General features: G+C 43.4%; 1 protein-coding gene across 9 annotated transcripts in view; it reads right to left on the bottom strand.

Moving 5' to 3' along the window:
• LOC139341407 (serine/threonine-protein kinase MARK1-like) overlaps window positions 1-18,912 on the bottom strand; it is a 31,222-nt gene extending 12,310 nt beyond the window's left edge. For all 9 annotated transcript variants that reach the window (XM_070977928.1, XM_070977929.1, XM_070977930.1 and 6 more), the window contains exons 1-6: window positions 18,508-18,912; window positions 15,495-15,692; window positions 10,621-10,674; window positions 2,200-2,248; window positions 1,579-1,644; window positions 1,180-1,250 (exon numbers count right to left, since the gene is read on the bottom strand). In XM_070977928.1, coding sequence (XP_070834029.1) covers window positions 1,180-1,250; window positions 1,579-1,644; window positions 2,200-2,248; window positions 10,621-10,674; window positions 15,495-15,692; window positions 18,508-18,558 — 489 coding nt within the window. In that variant the 5' untranslated portion in view covers window positions 18,559-18,912. The remainder of the gene's footprint in view (window positions 1-1,179; window positions 1,251-1,578; window positions 1,645-2,199; window positions 2,249-10,620; window positions 10,675-15,494; window positions 15,693-18,507) is intronic.
• Window positions 18,913-25,381: the final 6,469 nt, after the last annotated feature.

Raw genomic sequence — 25,381 nt, 5'->3', positions numbered from 1 at the left:
TGGAGACTATTAATCAATTTTCAGAATAACTGCGGTTAAATTTATAAGCAGTCAACTGATTGATAATTGACAAATCATTAGAGCTCTACAGCACAAGCCACAAAATATGAAACAACAGTATTCTTTGTTGTGCAAGATGGGTTATCTGAAACTGTGGGCCAAGAGTGCTTTTGAGCTAGCAAGATTGCATGTTAGCTTCACATTAGAGAGACTCAGTCTGTCTGAGCCCCACAATAAAATGCAGATTATGGCCATTATTTCACAGGCAAGAAGAGCAAAATGGGTAATCCTCATAAGGCAAGCATCCCAGTCAAAACTGAAGGCATATTCAGATGCAGAGGAGAATTTCGAATATGTCCTCTGCTATGTCCAAAAACTAGTTTCAACTTGCATCATGCTAATGGAAATATCATTGAATTTGGCTAACTTCTGCTAATGTCCTAATAATATTAATGGCTGATATAAAAATTTCAGTGGCTGCCAGGAGGACAGCAGGAGATGACAGAATACACTGGAGCATCGCTGGGCTAATGTTATCTTCATCTGAGGTTTATGAACTGTAATTCTCAGGCCCAAAAGTCACTGTAAGCTGTTGCAAAGGCGGTTGGAATGGAAATCTCACCAACATATGCAAGAAAAGCTACAACATCACTCAAATCGAAAACACAGCGTTCCTCGACAGTTGCCACCCACCTGCTCTCGGGCACGCACACAAACACGTTTACCTTCCTGATCTATCTGTACTGTGACACACAAACTGCCCACGCTGTGTCACACACAGTTCCTCTGACTCATCCGAGATCATCGGGGAGGGACTTGAGGATACGAACAGCGTGGACATGAAAGAACTGGCTCATGGAGAAGATCCTGCTTATGCTACACTGAAAAAAAAAAAAAAAAAAAAACTAAAGGAAAGAGAGAGATGTTCTAATGTGTAGCGCGAAAGAGGCTACTCGATCCATAAGCTGCTGTAGAGGCCTTATTGCTCTTGCAGCACCACTAGGTGTCAGAGCAGCATCCATAAGGAAGTTGTTCTCAACCCTCCTGTTCTCTCAGGCCAAGCTATCTGCACTCCATCTTTCCTCTGCAGTCGGTGACGAAGCTTGATCTTGGTGCATGCAGTCTTCCCTCTGAAAACAGTAATGGAGTGACGACAGAGGCGCGACACTGATGACTCACCTGTCTGAACTTGGCCCTGGCCTCCTTCTCCTTCATCCTGCCGTGTGCCACTAAATAGTCAAATACTTCTCCTGGAGCAGGGAGAGGAAATGTACAATTATTAGACATATTCCCATCATGCTGTATTACTTTTAGCACAACTCAGGCTAACATAATCATGTAATCATGGGGTGTATTAATATCCCCCCACACACATATCCCATCCTAATGGCATGTTTTACACTTAAATGTTTTAAAGATTTGTAAATAGGGACTTTTTTTATGTGATGAATATTTCATTAGAGGCAGTAAAACTTATGCTTATTAAATTCGTCTAGAACTGCAAACCGGCAGGAATACACTGACAAAAATGAACCAAATGTCACACATTTAGTGGACATGCATTAACGCTTCACTCACCACCACTGGCATACTCCATCACCAAATAAAGTGTCTTCTCCGTCTCAATCACCTCAAACAATTTCACTGCAGGAGAAATTGGGGGGGGGGGGGGGGGGGGCGAAATGAATCAGCAATTTAGAAAGGTTTTTACCACTGGAGGCTCTACGTTGGTGTTAGCTGAGGTTATTGGTCTGCTTAGAGTGTCCTCATTGAATTAAAACTGGTATCTGAGGCTGAATGAAGTCTGCAGCACTTTAAGAAGCCAATCTTGATGTGCTGAACCAGCTGAAGTCAAGTCAAGCATTGTTGAGCTCCTGTTAAGATGTCAGTTTCTGGTATTTGCTTCCCAGAAGTTGGAATTTAGATTGGCAATGCCCTTATTTTGAAAATAAAAATCAGAACACAGGAAATCAGTGGATCCCACTCTAAAAAAAGAAAGATAAATAAATCAATTAATTTACCGAAAAAAACAGCAGCGGCAGGGAAACAAAGAGGACAAACTGGGGAATTCTTATTTAATTGTGATCACAGATTATCTTTTTTTTAATAACAGTATTCCTATTTCTGGTTTAGCTTGGAGCTGGTGTTTGTTTTAATTGGTAATGCTCGTGCAAAATGAATGAGGAATATTATTATTACCTATATTTGGATGATTCAGTAGCTTCATTATTCGGACTTCCCTGAAGAGCTGTTGAGACACAGGGGGACATTTACTGCATCAAAACACATGCTGAATGACATTACAGACAAAGACCCTGAGTGTCAGCTCTATCCCTGCTGGGACAGCACTCTTAGCAACTGTTATTAAGGACTGATTAGGGAGCTGAGTGGAGGGAACTGAGCCACAATAAACTCCAAAGTGCCAAAGTGTGTATACATCTGAAACTGGATTACACCCTGCAGGAACATGAGAGGACCTGAGGATCATGGGGCGACTGTACTGTGTAAAGCAATATGACCGATGCAGTGACGACGGCACGCTAAACCCTGACCTACACAGATAAGGACCAGAATTACAACTCCACTGACACGCTGCAGTCCAGTCAGCCGGCCATCCAAACAGCCAGTGAGCAGCATCACACAGCCACCCACAGGCTCACAGCCAGTTAGGCATCTGCTGCCTAATGTAATCATCTTAACATGGACGTGCAAAAAAGAGCAGCAAAATCATACTGATGCCTTCGTGCTGCAGTTCTGGAAAACAAACCTACTAGAATTTGAGCTTCTTCCTAAGGTTTATTTTGATAAGACTCGCGTTACTGCAGATGGGGAAAGTTCGATCCAGGATATGAGGAACCCATAAAAGGAAAATCACATCCTCCAGTCTATTTTCTCCGAGCAACATATAGAACAGCTGAGAGCTGAGTCAGACAGGCGAGCATACAGAGCTCTAATCATTTAAAACCATGTCTCCTCAGCCTCAGCGTGACTGTTTATGTCAGTCAGACGAGCTCCTGCAGCCACTTAGAGGTGCTGTTGAATCATTTACATTCTGCTGATTCCCAGTCGTGCTCAGGCTGTTTGAGTGTTACATTTCAGCACTCGCTCGGCTGGGATTTAGCATCCACTGCTACCTGAGACAGAACACAGATTTTGCCATTTTGCTGAGCACTTTGATTAAGCAGAAACGTCCTGAGCGACGCTTTCACCTCCTGTCCTTTCCACGACGGGAAAATTGACAACTATCACGTCCTCATTGAACATGTCAAATTAAACACGGGGATGGACACTTCAATGGCGTGTATACATGCGTGTATCAGCGTGTGCGTGCAACTTTTCTAACAGTCTTTTAGGTCTTACATAAGTGCTGGGATAGTCTATGTTTCTAGGTCATCAAACACAGCCATTACACCGGTGCAAGCAGGCCCGGCTCTGTGGGACCTCTCAGCTATCGTCTGGTTCAACAACATGCAGGTACTCTCTCTGACTCTAATTCGTCCTTCTGTCCTCTGTCTGTACTTGCTCGCCTGCTGATCTTTTTCTTTCTTTCTGACACCTCTCGTCTCATGACACCCAGCAAACAGCACACTGTAAGTTGCTGCACAGGGTTTAAAGAATAAGGCTTGCATATTTTTCGCATTGCCCAGAGAATCCCATGAAAAGACAATAGTGAGAAAACCAAAGTTTTTTTTCCTACTAACAAGTATTGCCCATGAGACCAAAGCCCGGTGTAGCTTATTCATGGTGCCATAGGGCTCCATTGTTGTCCAAAAACAAATCAGTGAGCCACATTGCTGCACTGGATGACATCTTTCACCATTACAATAAACATGGACACTGTAGTTTATTTTGAATCAATCCAACATCATCCCAGTAACACGTCTCACTCACTACGAGCATCAAAGATGTATTATCCACAGCTGAAAGTAGTCCACAGCAAATGCACTATTTATTCTTGTTTGAACAGCGTTTGCTAAAAACTGCAGTGCCCAGCTGTTTTAGGTCTTTTTTTATATTAACCACTTTTAAAAATGATATCTTCATTAGGAACTTAAGTGCCACAGACAGGGTGAGGAAGGCAGAAATGGCTGAGAGACGGATTAACATGCTAACATGTTTAAGAATTTAAGACCCGGGAATGTATTCACAGAACATACTAAGGCTAAGGGTAACTCCTAAGTAGCAGAGTTAGGAGAAACGTCTAAATATAAGCAGTGTCCCAGGCCTAACTTTAGGATATTCACGAAGCATTTTGACACTAAAAGTAGGTCCTAAGTCTGAGAGAGGTAAATCATTAAGACCAACTTTCAGTCAGTCATGTGCTGCTGGAAGGCGAATGTGTCCCCTCACATCAGTGTTTTGTAAAAACAGAATAATAATGAAGTTTCAATCCATACTTTGATGTTGGCCGTTTATTACGGATTCAGTCCAATAACACTGGAGATGACAGTTTGCATAACTCGATACTGCTTGGGCACCAGTAAAATACAGTTTGCAGTGCTGATGATCAAAGGCTCAGCCGCCGACCAAAAATGCATTCTTCAGACCCCAACTTGTTTGACAGTTCATTAAGTGTGCATTAAATAATCACCAGTGGCAATAAACACACAACTGGATGATCCAGTAATCTGGCACTACATGTTTTTGTGTCTTTGTTTCAAGTATGAAATTTGTAATGTAGTATACAAAGTTTCTCAAATATTTCTCATGAAATTTACTGATTTAATTTGCTCCTCACGCTCCTGTGTATGAATGAATATTTACTAATGTCACTTGTCAAACACCAGTGACTGTGGATGTGAGGAAATGCCTAAACATGATGTCATCCACAGCACTAAGGGTCAACTCTGCCCCTTCTCTTAGCTTATGAGTTCTCTTTGTTCCTTAGTAAAAGTTGCTCTCAGCAGCTTTGTGACTAACTGTTAAGAGGAAACTCTTAGTCAGGAACCGCAGTATGATCTTAAATTTCTAGTTAAGATTTTAGTTTTTTATGATTTATTTTTATCTTTAATATCCACCTCCTTCAATGTTGTTTGTTTTGCCATTTATTCGACACTTTAAAGGAATGTGTGTACAGATTTCATACTCTGAACTTGTCATCGGACCACAAAAACCTTCGATCCCTGAGCGGCTCTGAACAGCGAGCGTCTCCTGCGTGGCAAACCCTGCTCCATATTCATCAGCTGCTGTGTCGGCCTGAGAGGTTCCCCCATGGTAACAAAGTCAATTAGAGTGGAAACACACTGACACAATAACCAGAAGATGTCCTGCAGAGCACACAAAAATAAATACACAAGTCACAGGCGCAGATATGCATCCATCCGCGCTACTGCTTTAACATATGACGCACCCGTCAAGACAGAACTTCTTTATCACTGTGAATGAGTGATGGTCAGGAGAGTCAGTGCTTTATCTCGATCTCTTATCTCTTCCTTTCTCTGTCTTGTCTACGTCATTGCCCTAAAGCCCCTCACATGGGAAGCACGCGTGCAGCCACTTGGAAACAAAAATTAGAACAAATCTGAGAAGGGCGGTGGAAAACGACGACAACAGGCACAGTGTATGTCAATACCAGCTCAATAGGGATGTAGCCTCCATGGAGGCTGACAGAAGATAATGAGTTTGGGATCTTTGATCCAGTCTAGTATTAATATCAATAATGTCTACAGGCACAAAGGGGAGTCACAGCAGGCATAAAGCAGTCTGTAAGGTGGTTCTGGACCCAGCGAGCGAGAACTGATTATTTGGGCCAACTTCCTGTGAGACAAAAATGACCTTCTTTCAAACTTAAATGAATCAATTCAGATGATGAATTGAGACAGTGAATGAATACAATGATGACAAGAATAGCCACAAAAAGAAAATGTGTATGACAAACATGAAAACACACCGTTTCCAATGCGCCTGAATCTCAGTAGTCTGTGCCAGTGACCTACTTCCAGCCACCCAGGGGCGCCCAGGCTCCCAAACTAGCCTTAATTACAGCAGAGTCCCCATGCAGAAGGAGCAGAGCAGCAGATATCAGACTAGGAACACTTACAGGAACTGGCTGGACTATTTCAGTAACAGCAGCACAGCTGCTCATTCAACATGGAGATTATTGATAGGATGAGTCGCCTGGAAGCCCTCATCCCACTAATGAGTGTGTGTGTGTGTGCGTGTTTCCATGTGCACAAACAGTACTTCAAAATCGTGTATCAGTAAATAACCACTGCTTGCTGTTTGTCAAACAAAGACAGAGAGAGACAGAAAGACAAACAGAGAGACAGACAGAGGGATTGAAAGTGCCACTGACATTCAGACAAACTGCCCTGTCCTCGACGCCTGAGGTGCTGAAAATAACCCCAACCTGAAAAGACACATCTCTCTGTCTCCATTGTGCTCTGCTTCTGATCCATTATCTGCAGCTGAGCAGCAGACTTCACTTCTTAACTGTCAATCAAAGCCACGACAAAACTCAAAACACGAACATGGAAATCCAAACACATCTTAGCCGCCTAAACATCTGATTTGTTTTATGAGTCATCTTGGACAACGGTGCTGCCTGTCCAATCACATTCCACTCATCTGAGCAAGACCAAAGCTCCTCTAGCCCATGGGCTCGACAGCATTTCATTGGCTAATGCAGAGTGGCAGGCGCAAGACAGACATAAACAACAGCCATTAAGAGAGCTTGACCCGATGGTGGGCTTTTTACAACTGGCAGAAAATACACAAATAGAGACAGAGCATGTTGTTCTGAATGCTTCCAGAGTGCCTTAAAAACCAGAAAACATCACACTCAGATATAAGACAGTTCGAGTGAAGGTTAGCGCTGTGGCTCTGAGCCACATTGAGAAAAGAGACTTTAATTTTCTGGGAAGCTGCCAGTGTTTGTCACTTCACCTTCCCTGCAGCCCATTTTACATCACAAACCAAACAGCTTTACCTTTTACAAATGTGAATGTGTGTCACATTTTAACAGCACAAGCTTTCATTTTGTCTGAAGCCGCACGGGCGACACATGTATCACCTTTAATATCTCACTGATGTCGTCATTGTTGGAGCAATGAAAAGAAACAGCTCTTATTTACAGATTAGAAAGAGGCCGAGAGCAATGGGATGGTGGGATGAGAGCAGTGTTTGCTCAGTGAAAGAGGGGATTAACAGAGAGGCCTATTTTAGGGCTAAAATGCCTAAAAACCATGACAACGTCAACATCCCTGACCACAGATGACATGTGATGCATTTCCTGTGGTGGATCTAAGGAGGTGCTTTGGAAGCTCAGCTGACCTCATTTCCTGTTACAATGAAACCACCACAAAGTCACACCAGGGCAGAGAGCGCCAATGGGCCATAAAGGAACAGACCAGAGCTTCATTCTAACCTCATGACTCATTCTGGCCTCTGCTAACCTGTTTTTAAAATCTAATAATCAGAGGGAAACACCGGACTGACAAAGATAAGCTCAGGAAAACGAGGGATAAAAACTAAAAAGATTTTAAGATTGACTTCATCTCTTTGTCTCTGTGACGTGAAACTGCCCTAAATCCGACACAGAGATAATCTGAGATAGGTTAGAGGATGTCAGTGCTTGCATGTATATATGGGTGTATATGATACAGGAATGCATGCATGTGTGGGAAATGTTGCCAAAACTGGAACCAAACCAAAAGGTCTCCTGTGCGTGTCTGTACATGTCACACAGGCTTGTGTGTGTGTGTGTGGCTGCATTGGATCTGCCAGAGCGCTGGCTGTGCCTACAGTGCCAGATGGTGTGCCCGCAGCCTGGATCCTCTGAGACCATAAAAAGAGAAGATCAGTGGCGTTTTGGACGGGCTAACATGAAAGAGCCGCCGTTAACAGCGAGCGGAGGAGTGACGCGGTCAGATCAGACCTCTTGAACCTCGCTCACCCACGCTGACAAACAAACAGGATCACAAACTGTACTATAATACTAACAGTATGCAGTGAATTGTACGCATGACAGAGCAAGAGGTCAGCTTAGAAACCAGATTTTCAAATGTACCAGAAAATCCTTCAACTTCTGCTCGTCATGCATGTAGAAACCCTGAGTCACTGAATCAATAATTATGCCCGTCTGTTGTTTATATCCGCCTCTAGAAATAGCCTCCTCAGCGTTATGGCATTTCTAACCATGAAAGTGTACAATGTGGTATGATCAATTTGTTGTCCAAGAAGCTTGGTTGCAGAACTACTGTGACTAAATAGTCATGGATGTGAGAGGTGGAGAAAAACTCCATCCTGAAGCAGCGTTTGTGATGGCTTCTTAAGTCTTACATCCATTCATTGTTAAATTGTCTTACTGCTCTGCCAGGGTAAGGGTCACAACGGGAACAGAGCGAGCAAAGCAGCCCAGACACCCTCAGGGAACATAGTGAAATACAGTCTAGACTTCAAAACATGAGGAATGCTTCCAACAAAAAAAGCAGCCAAAGCAAAAACACTGATGTCAAGGAGAGATGTTGACCAACATTGTAGCTAGTACCAACCGAGACTTATCTTTTTATGATTTTAAATGCTCTGAAATGAAAATCGCTGCCGGGTGAAATGATCCACAGTGCTTATGTAGATCCCTAAAGTCTGTTTTGCCAATTAAAGTGGTGTTCAGTTCTGTTTTTATTATAATATATTATAATCTCACTATTCAAGCCACCCAATCTGAAAATCATCACCATTAACTGCAATTAACTGGCCAACCAGCAGCACTAAACCCCAAACACCAGGAATGAGAACCACTGACTGTTTTCCTTTTCTGTTTCCCACATATCATTTTGCCTTTCCAAGAGCAACCAAGCAAAAGTTCTATTAAGGTGGAAGTTTCCTTTAATGCATCGATAGTAGAGCTTTCACAAGGATAGCATAGAACAGTGTGAGTCAGTGAGACAATCGATTCAATCCAGGAGACGACTGCTGCATTATAAGAGAAGCTTCTGCAATGCAGATGGCACCTCTGTACACCATTACAGCAATCTATAGTACAGAGCAGAGGACATTCAAACATACAGCTACACATACAAGCACCACACAGAGATACACATGTCCTCACACTCAGATACAGACACACAAACACACCTCGGATTTAACACACGGATGCACGTTTACATGCAAACACCGACATCAATGAACATATTACACAGATAAAAGCTCCCATATTAGGCCGCAAGACTCCATGTTGACCCTCTCAGGTCTACTGCAGCTGACATCTGAAAGGCCCACTGAATAATTGATCAGAGAGATCCTGATTGGTCCACAGTCTCACATGATACGTCTACCCTGCCATCACCAGGCAGCAGACAAACGGACCCATCAGGTGTGTAACTACGCCTGACCTAGACGAGAGCTGAATCGGTGAAGTCAGAGTCAGCTTATATTCACACACACACACACACACACACACACACACACACACACACACACACACACACACACACCTAAATGTTCATTACCCCACTGTGTGTGCGTGCAGATTAGAAACCACACAGTTCAACAAAAGCGCTCGCACAACGAAATTTATCTCAGTCAGATTAGACGAGTGTGGAACGTGGAGCTTGAAATTCTCACTGCGTCTTTGCACTGATTGGTCGAGGAATTGCATTCGGATCCCATTAAGATCTAAGTCAATTACAGATGTGCTTTGCTCGTGGAGAACAATGCTGGCAATGGAATCATGCGAGACGTGCCCTGATGGGCTAAAAACTGTCTTGTTTTACAGATTTACGAGTAGGATTTAAGTCAAGAACCAAATTTGTCATTTGTCCCTTTACAATTATATCCTGTTTGATTATCCCAGCCTTCATTTCCTCCACTAACCTTCATTTAGTTCCTCTCAGACCAGTGTGGGAGAGCACTCTTTTTGGGAAGCTAATTGTTGTTATTATATTGTCATTAAGCTGGCTTGCTGCAACAATATTTTCACACTCCAGCAGCTTGCAGAAAGATAGGGGCCAAGAGGTCCATCAAGACATCAACCGCCGCTTACGTAGGTGTGGTGCTTATAATGGTCCATTATTATAATGAGTCACCATGACAGTTGCTTAGCAATTTGTTCCTTTACAAAACACTAAAATTGAAAGAGCAGCGATGGTGAGCCCATGCCATGATAATGCCACGACTGTGAAAAGAATTCCTGTCAGTCAGCCGCACACCTGCATCATTTTTAGACTCGCAGTGGGTGACGCTTGCTCATTGCAGCGACGGCTTCGCTTCCTCATGGTCTAATCTGCCATGAGGATTGGACGTGTATGGATGTGTGTGTGCGTAATGAGCAGAAAGAGCTGGATTTGGACTCAGTAATCAGGAAACGGTCCCAAACCCTTCCATGTAATTGGTTAGGACTGTGAGACAAGGGTAAGTGACAAACAGGCAGGCAGGGGTATTTTTAGCTGCTCCTAACCACAAACCAGCAGAGTCAAGAGTCGGGTGGGAGGAGGGCTGGAGATTAAACAAGCCTTGTGGTCTCTGCTGACTACCTCTGATTACATTATGTAAAACAGCACATCCTGAGTTCAAAGAGCAAAGAAACAGAGCAGCGGGAACTCAGGAATGACTAATGGAAAAGCCATGAGCACCGTAACCAAGACGTTGATGCTACCATGTGGCCATAAAACAGGGACTCACCTTCTGTAGACTGGTGGGGTTCAGCTGGGTTTTGTCTATAATCTTCACCGCCACCTAGAGAGAGAAAGTGAAGACAGGGAGACAAAGACAGAAAAAGAAAGGGGGGGGGGGATAAAAGATAGCAGAGATGTCAAAAGTAATTCTAGTTTTGCATTTGTGTTTTGGTTGTACAGTGAAAGCTTGTGTTGGAACGATCTACTGTATCCTCATTATTTCTCTGTTCTGAGACGGCTTTGTCAAAACATGTCATGGCTGAACTGGCACGCTCAATCTGAACACACCTTAAAGCTCCTCTATTTAGCAATGTGTGAAGAGATGAAGCTTTAATGGGCAGAAATTTAAAAAACATAAATATGCATTTGTTCGTGATGAATATAAACACACGGACACACTAACAGTACACTCAAATGCATCTGCAGACAATCAAAACGGCTTAAGTACACTGTTCCTGCATGCAACGCTCTGCAGGTCGTTAAGCTACTGTTGGCTCGGCAGGTCTTGCCGGGCAGCAGTCTGAACCATCCATCTCTGTTATCAACCCAAAGTGCAGACTAAAACAGACCTGCTCCCCTCATGTTCTGAGAGCTCAGCAGCCTTCACAAAGCCACCAGCTGAGCCATTCTGCAGACTCACCAGTCAGCCCATACATTGTGCTGATAAGTGATTGGTGGAGCAGTTTTACAACATAATGTACACTGAAGTAATACATACGGCCTTTTGTCGTTGCACATAATCACACATTCTTATTACACAGACTGAATAAATATGAATGTTACCAGTGCTGGCAGGCAGAGTTTATGGTCTCACTTGAGGGCAATTAGCACATTTTTTCAGCCTTGCTAAGGAGAGCGCAAGGCTCTAAGGAAGGCCCAGATAGCTGGTTGGATGGTTCAAGCCACTTTGGAGCTGCATGGCCATTACAGGCCTGAAGGGGAGTTTAGATTTTTCAACTGTGTCCTTACAGACCATTTCACAGTGTTCAACATTTTAAATGTGCTGGTGTTTATTCCCTGCTGTGTTGTGAGTAGATCAGATCCAAGCTGTTTTCTGGCAATGCAATCCCAGTGAAATAGGCTATATAGTGACTCTTACCATGTTTTGACTACTGTGATATTGTGCGATTATGTGATATATACACCAGCGCGCGCCCTAAATGCTGACAGTTCAGAACCATGCGTGTGGCTTGGCATTCTGTGATGGGATGTCACAGCAGACCAGTGGTCACACCATGTAACTGCACCGTACCTCGTGCAAATTTGGCTGGGGACCATTGTAGTAGGCTTTGCAACCCCTGCTCTTGAGCAAAGCATTGAGGGTTTTCCATTCTATATGATGTTATAGCATTATAAGGAAAAACTTGCTGCATATCTCCCTATCACACTATGCTGGTGACTATACACCAAAAGGAAGTACTCTACTGTATTGTTTTATACTAATATAGCAAACATAGCAAAGGCTTACTCAAGCTTTGAATCTGAAAACTTGGCAAATATCTGGTAGAATATTTTCGCAAGGGGTGTTTTCTTTTTCTAAGATGGCTTTTCTCTCTCTAAAAAATGCGTTGCATTGTGACACTACCAAGACGTCACTCCAGAGTTGAGTAAACAACCCTGACCTCTGACCTCTCTTGGAGGAGGATAGAGGAAGGAGAGAAATCATCTTTGGAGACTAATGATACCATCAAAGCAGTAATTACAATTTATTATTGTAGCACTACTGTGACTCTGGCCTCATGAGAGCTTAATAAACATGCTTCAGTGGATGCAGACTCTGGCTCTAATCCCAAGCAGCCTGTTAAGGGGGGAACCAGAAAGCAAATGCTGAGTCATGGTAGAGAGAATGCAGGATGTTCATGCCGAGCAGGGTTTCCCTAAGACCCACAGAACAAGTTGCTGGGACATTTAGTTTCATCCAAACCCGGGAAAATGTGGCAATGTGGCGGCTGTGAGAGGAACAGATTCTAGCATGGAGAAGAGAAAGCAGAGTGAGAGACTGCGGAGAGGCTCGCTGTGTGTAGACACGCAGTACGCAGGTGGTGTCTATTTGCAGCCTGTCTTAGGTGGGCAGGTGCTCAGACAGACCTCACTCCCCTCCTATCTGCGTCTCCTGTCATGGAAAAAAACTCAGGTGGAGGCATGCTTGTGTGTGTGCCTGTTTTTCAATGTATGCCCGCAGGTGTTGGTGCTGTCACTCTACTGTTCCAGCTTCCACTACTGCGTTTGCATGAGTCAGAATTATTCATTACATCTCCTCTACGCTACACTGTACCAATATTTTCATTTATTGTTCTCAGATTGAGAGATTTGATGAATGCGTGTATGGCATCAGATCCTATGCCAGCGTTGGTGTGTGCATGTGTGAGTTCTCTTTAATGGATCTGGGGGTGAATAATTCAGTCCCACAGTGACAGAAGGGCAACGTGCATCACGGTTAATTATTCAACGCATTTGTTGCAAACAGCCCATATGTTCTTCACCGTATGGAGGTCTTGTGATTGCGCTCACACATAAAACACAAACATACATCTGAATATTCAGATAGAGGACATGGAGGAAAAACTTAGTCATGGCATCAGAGTTTTTACATGTTCCTCTACACTCTGATTTCCCTCTGAGCTCGATTTTCACAACCATGCAGTCATGATCTCTCCATGCGCTAAAGGGAACTAATTCAGTATATAGAGTACAAAGCCATCTCTCACACACAGAAAAGAAAGGCGTTACTGTTGCTCTGTTTGAAAGTATTTATACAGTTATGTACATAATTTACACATATAAAATATCATTCTGTTTAGAGCAACTTACAACTATCCATACAACATTTATCCCAGCATGCTTTAGGCTGCCACGCACTCTTGCACCACTTACACAGCACAGTTTATACAGAGGCCTGCATTATTATGTATTGTGACCAAAACAGTACTTTATGTATTATTTGCCACTGCCAGGCAGGACCTGGACCTGTTTCTCTGATGCATGTTCTTCACAAACGTTTGCACTTTATTGATCAAACAGTGGCAATCTGTGTCACCGTTTTACTGCATGTATGACATCTACTGAGTGTTCATCTTTCCTGGAAAGATTTTTTTTCTTATTCAAATTGAAGTTCTGAAGATATACAGTGTTACATTCTGTAGAGATTTTAAAGACCTCTAAGGCAAACTTGTGATTTGGAGGTTTTATAAAAAAAATTCACTTGATTAGACCTAGAACTACAACTTTTTTTTTTTTTTTTTATATACCTCCTTGCCTCAACAGCTGCATGTTCATGTTTGCTTCTATTTGTTTCGCTTTGTTGTCTTTGTTCAGCTGTATGTCTATATTTAGTTCTTTCAGTACATTTGTTCTCTGTGCTGTGTTCAAGTGTGTCGAGAGCTACTGAAACCTGGAGTCAAATTCTTTTCATGTGTCAACATTAGTGGACAGATTTTTCACTATTTCCTGACGTTTTATAGACAAAATGATGAATCGATTCAACTGATAAAACATTCATTGCAGCCGCAGCCAACAAACTTTGTTTAACATAAAATAACTGATTATTGATTGTAATAAGCAACTAACTCCACTCCACTATAATGCATCACATCAGATAAAACTCTTCATGTGTCAGATAAAAACTTTGATAACCCTTTTTCATTTTGTTTTTTGGGAATAATTAACTTATATAATATACAGCTTATACAAACCATACCTGATATGGTCGTATCATTACAATACAATTTCACAGAAAACTGCTGAACTGAAAAATGATGATGTATCATTGCCCCTCTCTAGAGGTTAGGCAAATGTTTCCATCAGTGCATCTGAGTGTATATGTGTGTGGCCACATCCTGTAGTCACCCTCCTCAGCAGATAGCGGACACTCTGTCACTTACAAGTGACTGATGCTCTGTCTCCACAGAGCTCTTTTTGCAGAGTTAAGCCCCTGGCTGGGCTCAAACTGAGATAGAGTCAGTTTTAGTGGGTTATGTTCTTTCCACCTGTTCTCTCCCTCACTCTGATTCATGTCTTTGCATTCTGATGAGCCAGCAAAGGCACTCAGGCACACAGAGCATTGCCTGACCTTCCCTGCGAACAGTGGGTCGCATACCCAATATGGCTGTTTAACATTAGCATTAAAGGACGCAGAGCGGATCAAACCGTTACTGGTGTGACCTGGGAGAAGATGTATGCCCTTAACACTCTGATATGACCAAGAACATAATGACAGTCAGAGGATTAAAGGGGGTAAGTGGCTAATAAATACACGAGAGGATATCTGAGGTGGATCAGTGAGTGCTGTGGGTCCTGCTGACTCAAAGACAGTGAACAGATCGCAGGTCATTGTTTTCTCCTTAGGGAAACAGGAGCTTTAATTACCGACACACCAACGAAAGATGTCTATCACTCTGACAGGTCAGCGGTGTATGACTGTGTGTGTGTGTGTGTGTGTGTGTGTGTGTGTGTGTGTGTGTGTGTGTGTGTGTGAGAGAGAGAGAGAGAGAGAGAGAGAGAGAGAGAGAGGTAATAGAGGAAGACCAACATGGTAAAGTAGTAGGAGATCATAACAGGCCAAAAAACTGGGTTTAAAAGAGTTGATGAAGCAAATAAATATGAATATTTGATGGTTTTCTCAGTCATTGCTGATGATAAGTTCGATAGCTTTGGGGTTTAGACTGTTGACTTAGGATGTTGTGATGCATATTTTGGACTATTTTCTGGCAATTTTATAGACACAATAAATTGATCAATCGAAAAAATACTTAGCAGATTAACCAACAATGAAAGTAATAGCAGGCTGCAGCCCTGATTGTGAACCTGTAGCAATAAAAGAGTGAGGCTGATACACAAAGCAGTAATAGCAAAATGATTTACAAAATAGAAATAAAAACTCACCTCTCGTCCAGTCAGGACATGTCGTGCCAGCTTCACCTTGGCAAAATTCCCCTTCCCTATGGTCTTGAGGAGGCGGTAATTGCCAATATGGGGGTGCTCCTCCGTGGAGGTGAAAGAGTTGCGACATCGCGGCAGGCTGTGGCGACTCGCAGACTTTGTCGGGGGGACTGGGGGTTCAACAAAACCATCCGACGAGTGCTGCAGGAAAAGGTGGAGATCAGCAACATCCTCATTTGCTGCCTTTGATTTATACAGACACCGATACTGCAATAAAACCTCTCTGGCTTTTTGGCACTCTATTTAATTCCAAAACCCGTCCTATTGCTATACTGGCTGCACACATACAAACAATGCAGCAGAGTGCTGCAGTGGAGGTTTGTGTGTGTGCCAAGGCTGGGATATTCACCGTGCAAACAGAGAAGAACCCATTAACTTAGTCTCACATCCAAGAAGGCAATCCAGTGGTCTGCATGTGCATGTGTGTGAGCATTTACTGTATAACTAAACTTACATTGCAGATACATAGAAGTACCCTGCATGCAAGCCCATAGAGGAACCATGTGGTAGAGTCAGTTTCCTTCCCCTACATCTGTGACACCTTAACCTCCAAACCTAAAGACCTTATCAGCCACAAGACAAGATTCTACGACAAAAGCGAGTGAACTACTTTGACTTTGTGCCTTTGATAATATCAGCAAAATGTGGAGCACAGAGTTGAGTTACAACAATGTTACTGGCTCTGTGGCCAAACCAGTTCACAGCAAGTGTCCCTGCGATACGGCATTGTGAAGGTGAATTAGGAACAGCTTGCTGTAAGTACAGCGCTGGCACAGGCTAGGGCAGTCTCTGCTAGTCTGTTTCCTCTCCTCTACAACAGCTGCTGATGTCAGTCCAGGTCAGAGATCCCATGATCCTCTGCTCCTGAGCACCACGCCCAGCCAGAGAATAAAGCCTCGGTCTGGTTACTCTGGCTCCCCTGCTCCCGTTTCACTGGGGGGAAACGTTACACCCTGCAGGGCGCGCATCATCTCAGCTATGCTACATCCTGACAGAGGGAGAGCCACACTGCAGGATTCAAACACTGCCCTGTGTCACAGCGTGTGTCGTGTGTGTGTGCGTGTGTGTGTGTGAGAGACAGAAAGGAAGGCAAGGAGACTTTTGGATTTGATGCCAATCAAAATCAGCATCCTTGTTTCTAATACACCAAAAACCTTTTAAATCTCCGTGACAGAGCAACCTGTGTAGGACTGTTGGACTGTCTTTTTTTCTCACAAAGGTCCAAACGAAAGTGACTTTAGTCCTCTCCATCAACTTTAGATCAGATCTATCTAAAGGCCAGTTTGTCCTTCAGCCACATGTGTGTACACGCAAGCACACACTTGGCCTGTAAATTAACCAGGGGGCATCTGGACAAGCAGGTGATTTGGAGCTGCAGTGCTTGATTAATACACAGAGTTTGTTTCACTTGCCCTTCCATTATCTCGCAACCACTGACGCTATGTCTTCAGGGAGGACAGACACAAAAAAATAACACACACCTGAATAGACACTTACACACACACACACATAAAAATAAGAAAGGCGGGAGAGAGCTTCTTCTGTTTTTCTGCACTAAAAGCCACTCGTCTCTCTGAGTAATAAGCTGTTATGTAATGCAGTTCAGCTGCTAGTGGGCCCTGGGGCTGCCTGATGGAGTCCAGCAGAGGCAGGCGAGGCTGGCTGGCTACTGCCAGTGCTGCTGAGGCAGTGCTTAAATAGCCGCCTAGCAGTCTACGTCTCTGAGACCTAAAGCAGCATTAGACTGCTAGACAGTTACATTAGCACTCCCTGAAGCTGATGCATTCACTGAACACTGACAGAGAACGATCAGAGAGCTGATACCATCATGATAGGTTATCACTGGGGTTTGCTGAGTTATATAACTTCGGAAAATGCATTTTCCAATTCAGATTTTTTCACATGAAGATGAATAATCCAGTTACATGTGCTCTGAAAAGGAGAGCTGAAATAAAAGCCCTACCTCTAAATCTGGGAATAACCTTTAAAAGACTGCTCCCAGCTATTTCCACTGCTTGTACTTGTAACATAATAGAACACAAGGAGGCTCTAGTCTGTGCCTCGTCTTGTTTCTAGGAAAAAAAAAATCAGACGAACCTAGATATGTCAGAGCCTGTCAGCATGCACACAGCAGTCCTCATTTGGACTGATCTCAAAAAGAGGTATTCTTATTATCATGCTGCGCGTGAGTGCGTGCGCGCACGCAGAGCAGCGAGGGGTGGTGGTGGTGGTGGTGGTGGTGGTGGAGGGGGGGGGGGGGTCGTTCATAAACATTCCTTCACACTCAATGAATGAGACATCTCCAGTTGAAGCCATTTCTTTGGCCTGTTAATAAATCCATGTCTGTCTGCTGCTTCGGCTCATCAGTGTCGTGGCAGCAGAATGATGAATAATAACACGCTCCCTCCTCCTCCTCCCCCTCCTCACCACTGAGCGTGCAGTTACAACAAGGCCCAATAGGTGATGGATGTCACATTGCGATGCTACCAAGCGTTGCCATTGAAAAGTAGGGCAACATCCTCCCCCACCTCCCCTAAATATTGAAGCCGTGGACTAGAAAACACCCCCAGTTGCACGAGTGGAGCAACACCATTTTCTCACAGGCCACACAGGCAGCGTTTTAAACCTCAACATTCAAGCTTCGCATGTATCAATAAAGGCAGCATACTGACGCAGTGCGTTGTTGAGGCTAGCCTTGTTGTACGCAGAAACTGGGGCAGACAACACCAAACTGCACCTTTATTCTAGGTTGTTCTAGGCTCCGTGCTTTTATTCCCGTCAGAGAGAAGAGAAGAAGAGAGAAAAAAAAAAGCCGGAGTGCTCATTGGTCGAGTCGCTCTGCAACACTCAAAAAAGCGCTGCCATATAAACCTGCACCGAGCAGTGCGCAAAACGGCTTTTTAATTCCGCTCCGGCATCCGGTATCGCACCGGTGTCCCTGCATAACAGCACTTACGTTCTCGGTGTCACGCTCGTTCACCGTGGGCAATGGCGTTCTGGTCGACATCTTGTGTGCTTCGCAGGCCGCTCAGCGATGCAGCGGGCTGGGCAGAGCAGAGCAGACACGGCGCGGTCCGGCGGGGAGAGCGGTGCCTCCGTCCCTCTCTACATCCCTTGTAAACACCGCAAAGAGCGGCCTTTTACCGCAGCATAGCGCGTTCAGGGCCCAGCCGACACGCCAGATTTTCGTATTGGCTTTGTGTACTTCCCTTCAGGTAGGCTAGTGGCAGACAGAAAAGGAGGAAAGAGAGACTGAGAGAGAGGGAGAGAGAGAGGGGGGCAGGCCAGGAAGATGCGTCGGTAGCGGACGGGTCTGCGCAGCGCATCTCAAACCTCCCACCAGGAAGGATGGAGGGATCTCTCTCTCTCTCTCTCTCTCTCTCTCTCTCTCTCTCTCTCTCTCTCTCTCTCTCTCATACACATACACTCCCTTTGTCTCCTCTATATAGCTCATTATTCAAGTCACCAGAAAACAGTTAAGCACACAGTTGGAGCAGTGTTCGTTAGATTTAGACCAGATCTAACTACAGGGCGTATACAGCCTGCTGAACCGGTCCAAATTACCACTTGTCAACGCATCAATAGCCTGAATATAGCATATTCAGGACAAATTAGGGCTGGTTGTGTAGGACTGAATAAAGTGCATAGTTATGTTTGGAATTATAAAATCTAAAATGTCTCATGTCTTATTTATGCGTTTGTTGTTTTGTTGGATGTGTCAGCACCTTACGGGTGGAAAAATGGTTAAATAGCTCAGTGATTTACTGCTACATGTGCTGTTTGAATATGACAATGTGGTAAACTGTCCAGAGAGGCCTAGTTCAAGGGTAAGGCCTGTGTCACACTGTAAACTAGACAGACTTTGCCATCTGTTGGACAACTACAGCATTACAAGCCTCATTGTTCTTCCATTAATGATGGATGATATAACATTAAATTTTCCTGAGCGTGCAGAGAAGAAAATATGAGCAACTGTCTGCCACTAGGTGACAGATTTTGTACATCTCATCCACTAAATCATTACCTGGGTTTTTCGGGTGTGGCGAGGATAATGATATGACGTGCGCACGCAGGTGTGCATGCGCAGTTTGTCCACTAGGTGTCAGGCTGCACCTGCAGTATATTGCACAGTTGCAGCGTATGACAAATAATGCCATGGCTTTTATAGTCGCCTGAATTACCTTCAGCTTTTCTCCTGGTTCTCTAGGTCATGAATGCACTGACATGTGATGTCGTGATGAGGAACAGGCATTGCAACAGGAGTTAATGTGCATTACTGTGTCTCTTGTATGAGATGTCATGTCTTCTTTGTCCCTGCAGTATTGTTGTGGAACTCAAGCAGACAGTGCACCTTCCTGGGTGTTACATGACTGATGGTTTGTCTCACACAGCAGAGAGGCCCCAAGCATAACAATAGACACAGCGTGACATAACGTATCACAATAACTGATGGATATAAGACCTGAAAGCCACTGTGAACATTAGGTCTGTTTTTGTGATTTTGAGGACTCTGTAGTTTATTTTTCTCCTCTATGAACTACAAACTCAGCTCCATAACTTCCTTCCCATCATGCAGAGTCAGGTAAGTGCTAAGATACATTTCATTGAAAAATGTTTTGTCCTCATGGAGTTTTTAGTGAGAGATATCAGAACAATATGCAAAGAGATAAGATGGTTTTAAAAAAAAAAAAAAGGCGTTCAACACTGAATCTTGGCATGTGCGTGGGCATTTTTGGAATTCTGCATCTGATCCCAACATGGATCAGGTCCCAACATAGCAGATCTTATCCTCTCTGAGCCATAACAACTGGGACCAGCTAAATTATTCCCGCTAAGACATCCTCTTACTACTAATAGTGAGATATTTGGCTGTGTTTTGCTAGTATCTATTTTAGATTTGACAACATTTACCCGGTTTGACGTGTGTGCAAATTCATACATTTACACAGTGAAATTAAATATTGCCTTTTTTTTCTTTACTTAATCACTTAGAAAGGTAAAATCACACGAAAAACAATCAGTGCAACTCAGTTACCTCTTGTGGTCGTACAATGATTGTGCCTGGGATTTGCATTCTGTACCTGAGTTGCACTGCTGTGGAATGTAATGGGCACTGACACTGGTTTAATGAGTGCATGTACACCCAGGGCCAAATGCAATTACATGCTCTCACAGGCAACCATCAAAAAAGAGGCAGCTGTTAACCGCCATTCATCGCGGATGGTCATGCAGTTAACTGTATTTGCAGGACAGGGGGTGAGAGGAAAGAGTAGAAAGACAGAGAGAGAGGGGGGAGAGGCTAAACTCATTATGAGACAGATAGCAGAGTAGCATCTGTCAGCATTGGCACTTTACCATAGTTCTTTTAGGCCTGACTCAGTTTCACCAGTGAAAGTCAAGCCACGCTTTCCAGTCCGTTTGCACACATCCTGCAGAAGTGTGGGAAATACCACAAGCAGCCTCTTCAGGAAGGGAGATGTTTTGTAGAGTTTGTGCCTCTTGTGTATTATCATTACATTTGAGTACAGACCAAAGCATCCTTCTCTCTGAAAAATAAATATCTGCTGACGTTTAGGAACCCAAAAGGTTTAGTTTAAGCCTTATAGGTATTCTATTGCACAATGAAAAATATTTGTTACAGTGGGTCCTTTCCAGGTAGCAGGAATGAGATGTCCTTGCTCTTTTTGCACGCTGAAAGAAGTATATGAAGACAATATTTTGTATGAGAATAGAAAATATTGGAGAGTAACGTCAATACAGGCAAACATGACTGATAATCAGATTTAGATTTAGATTTTCGTTTAATTAAAAGCTCACCAATTTACACCAAGTTTAAAACAAAAACAAAAAAAATCAGTGCAGCAGCACCAGAAATCTCAGCGTTCCTTGTCAAAACCTGGTGCCTACATTACCCACAATGCAACTGAACCACATACAGTTCAGCTAGCAGTTCAGAGAGGTAATGCTAGCTGCAGCTAATATAGTGTGCAGCTGCGCTACAAAGGTTTTTTTCATTTTCAAACTTTTCAGCCCTATCCAACGCTGACTCAAGTGACCTCACTTGAGGCAATTTACCAGACTTCACACAGCTCCCTCAGTGGCCACAAAAGGCTTTATGCAACTTTTCTTTATATGTATGCAATCATACTCTCCAACAGCAAACAGACTTTAATATGTAAAATGTGGAGTTCCTCTGTAGCAAAGGGGAATGTCATATCTTCTTTTGGATTAGAAAACAGTTGCAGCTTAAAACAACTGAAACAACTTAAAAATCTTTTTTTTTTAGCATGCAACAAATATTTCATTATGAGTTTTTCAAACACGGTAGAGTGTGTAAAAGCTAATGCTTATTCAAATGTAGTGGTAATACATGAGAGACACAAACTGGGGCTAGCTCACATTACACTCGCAGTCTAGTTCATTTTAAAAGAACATGTGCCAACATTATTCAGTGCAGTTTGGATAAATTACAGTCAAAGTCTGAAGTCTGTATTCTGACTGTCTTAGTTCTAATCATCAATTTTAGATAAAACCACAAAAGGTATTGCAAATAAAAAGTCATCAGCAAACATTCCTGCTTCAGGAACCTGTTAACTGCACACCTTACAAGGCAGAGCTTGCACTCCGCTGTCTGCTCTGACAAGTCAATAAAACCCACTGGTATGCTGAACATTTTTGGAAGGCAAGATAGATATGAGGCTGCAGTGGAATTTGATCAGGCAGAGAGCCAGCCTTCTGTTCATTACAGAGCTTTCCAGCAGTAACACACCCTCTCAGTCAGCACACCTCAACCTGAGGAAAAGTATTACTGACTGGCACGTCAAGAGCCCGCGCCCACCCTTGGCCTCCCCTCACCTGCCCGTCTTCATCGCTGTCACACATGCATGTGCTGACATATGCTACACACTGAAACGCACACATCGTGTACTCATTCACTCTCAATTTCTCTCCCGATTTCAAGTTGCATTGGGAGGGAAGTGGAAAATATGAAAAGGCTTGAAAATCCAGGGCAGATGTGAGCTGACAGGGTGGGAGAGATGGAAGCGGACTCAGCGCAACGGGTGTAAGTGAGAATCTCGAGATTGAGCTTTTCTTTTCACCGTGTTTCCTTCCTTGGATTGTTTTCTCCTCTGGTTAAAATCATTTTTGAAAATATTTACTTGATTTGTCTGAGACAGCTGAAGCTTCATATTAGCTTTAGCAAACTTTTAAATACAAAACAGATTCCCAAAAAGTTGGGACACTGTGACAATTTTACAAGGTGTTCCTGAGCACATGCAGTAGTATCCTTACACAGTCATGTGTTCACAAAGCGGTGAACCTCGCTCCATCCTTGCTTGTGAACGACTGAGCCCTTCTAGGATGCCCCTTTCATACCCACTCATGACACTATCACCTGTTACCAATCAGCCTGTTTACCTGTGAAATGTTCCAAACAGGTGTTTTTGGAGCTTTCCACAACTTTCCCAGTCTTAAGTTGCTCCTGTCCCAACTTGTTTGAAACTTGTTGTTGCATCAAATTCAGAATAAATTGTGCATTTGTTTACAGGATGAGGACTGTGGATTTTTTTCCCCCCACCACTTACATTGAAACCACACAAAGAATTGATCACTTTATGAACAGAAGGAATGATTACAGCGAGCAAAACCTCTTTCAATCTTTATGTGGACACCCGGCTATTGTTTTAAGGTAGTAAAAAATTGAATCTATCCTTTAATGGTGAACTTCAGCTAGGTATGAAAAAGAGGGTAGCATGTGTGTGAGGATGATCTCCCTTGAGCTATTTCCTCTTTCACCTTGACTTGGGATCAATCAGAGCCCAACTGGTAGACTTGACCTCCATCTCAACAGCATCAGTCAGTAACATTTCCCAGCTTAAGGGCTTCATCAATGATTGCCAGATCATATGTAATGATTTAATAAATCAATACTACATCGTTAAGAAGAAGAACATTTGGGTTGCCAGGTTGTAAAAAAACACATTTTGGCTGTTGCTTTCTCTTTTTGGCTCACTGCTTAGTCCATCTTGAAGATCACTTCAACAGTCCAACACAAGTCATAGAAGAAAAAGCACAGGTGTTACTAATAGCATTAACGATGGCTCTGTTCAAGTGCCCCAGTAAGCCAGCATGGACATCATTATTTTGTTATTTACACCTGTGCTCTTCCTGCATGACACGTCAAAAGGTCCTCTGTAAAAAAAACAAAGCCCCTTCATCCTCACACAGGTGTTTTCATTCATCCTGATTACACCTCTACTCAGGTTGAAGTTGGGTGGAGCTATGCTGGGAAAAAGATATTAACTGTGATAAAGGTGTGATTTGTCCCGCCCTAAAAGCTGCAACAAAACTAACAGGTGATCGAGAGAGATGCCAGTCAAGCACCGTCTGAACATGCCTACACAGTCCTGAGAAGAGGTCAGGCAATGTCAGTGAAAACACCTGTGCTGCGGTTCTTTAATTGATCGTTTGCACCATTCAGTGCACATAGCAGGGAAGCGACGCCTTCCTCTCAGTGTGGAAGTGGTTAGAGAGTACATTCTTCATATACTCCCCAAAAACATAGAAAGCAAGGTGTTTTCTTACAGCTTGTCCTTTTCAAATGTGCTTGTCTACATGTTAGAAAGTGTGTTAATTACCCTTCTGCTATTCTTATGCATCGTCTGTTTGCCTTTAGCTTCTTTTCTTTCCAGCAGCTTAGTTATGTGTTGCTTTGCTGGTGTGTGTGCATCCTCTGCTCTGCATCAACAGAGCCTCAAGCCTCCTCTGAATAAAGCAACACTTCCATAGAAGTAGCTGTGGCATTACATGATGCACTCCAGGTTCAAGATATTTCCTCTTTGGACCCAGCAGCCGATGATGAACACTACTCTGTGTAGCAGGCCCTCTGAGAAGAAATATAAACTTTTTCCCTGATATGAACTTCATAAAAGGAAATGCCATTTACTGTTACTGTACTTGGGGATAATTATCATCCTTGTATATCATGTTTTCCCTTGTAATTATGTCATAATTCAAAGGCTTCCCTGGCGAGCTAAAAACGGTCAGGTACGTCATCATATAAGAAACTTCTCTGAGAAAACGGGCCTATTAATTGTCAGGATATAATTACATTCACAACACCCTGAGGGCCCGTCTCGTTTAGTCATCTTAGAGTTACTGCTCCAAACTATAATTAGAGAATGTAATCACACAGGTATGGACCTCCAGGATTTATTTTTCAGCCTGACTGAAGGCTGATTGAAACGACATCTGTGGTTGGGCACCAGGCATGGAGTGTTTACGACCTGGCACGTGTTCAACAGCCGCATGCAGTGGCACCAGGCCGCATACCATACCAGCAGAGTTCACAATTTACATACACAAACATGCACACATTGATTCTGCTAATTTGTTTGACGTGTGTATATTCTCGTTACCCTGAGAGTGATTTCTTGCATGGCGTGCATGTATGTGTGAGCGTGTCTCCCTCTGAATGCCCTTGTGTGGTTATGCCACCCTCGTGTGGCACTTCTTGCCAGTGTTAACAAGTGACCTCATCCCATTATGTCTTTCCGATCTCAAATGCCATCCAATAAACTACTCACTTCTCACCTCTTCATGCACTCTCTCTCTTGCCATTAAAACACCTCTCACCTCTCTCCCTGACACCCACTCTGAAAGAGCTCAAGACAGGCCGAGGAGAACATAAAGTAACTGCACTCTGTGAAGTGATTGTGAGTGAATTCCCAGTAAGACGTGATTAATCACTTGAGCTTCAGCAACATTTTTGTGATGTAGGCCCTGCTTAAACCTGGATTTATCCAAGACCAGTAAATGTCTAAATTAAT

Source organism: Chaetodon trifascialis, chromosome 13 (genome assembly GCF_039877785.1).
Source record: "Chaetodon trifascialis isolate fChaTrf1 chromosome 13, fChaTrf1.hap1, whole genome shotgun sequence".
Lineage (NCBI taxonomy): Eukaryota > Metazoa > Chordata > Actinopteri > Chaetodontiformes > Chaetodontidae > Chaetodon > Chaetodon trifascialis.
This window is presented reverse-complemented; position numbering and strand designations above follow the sequence as displayed.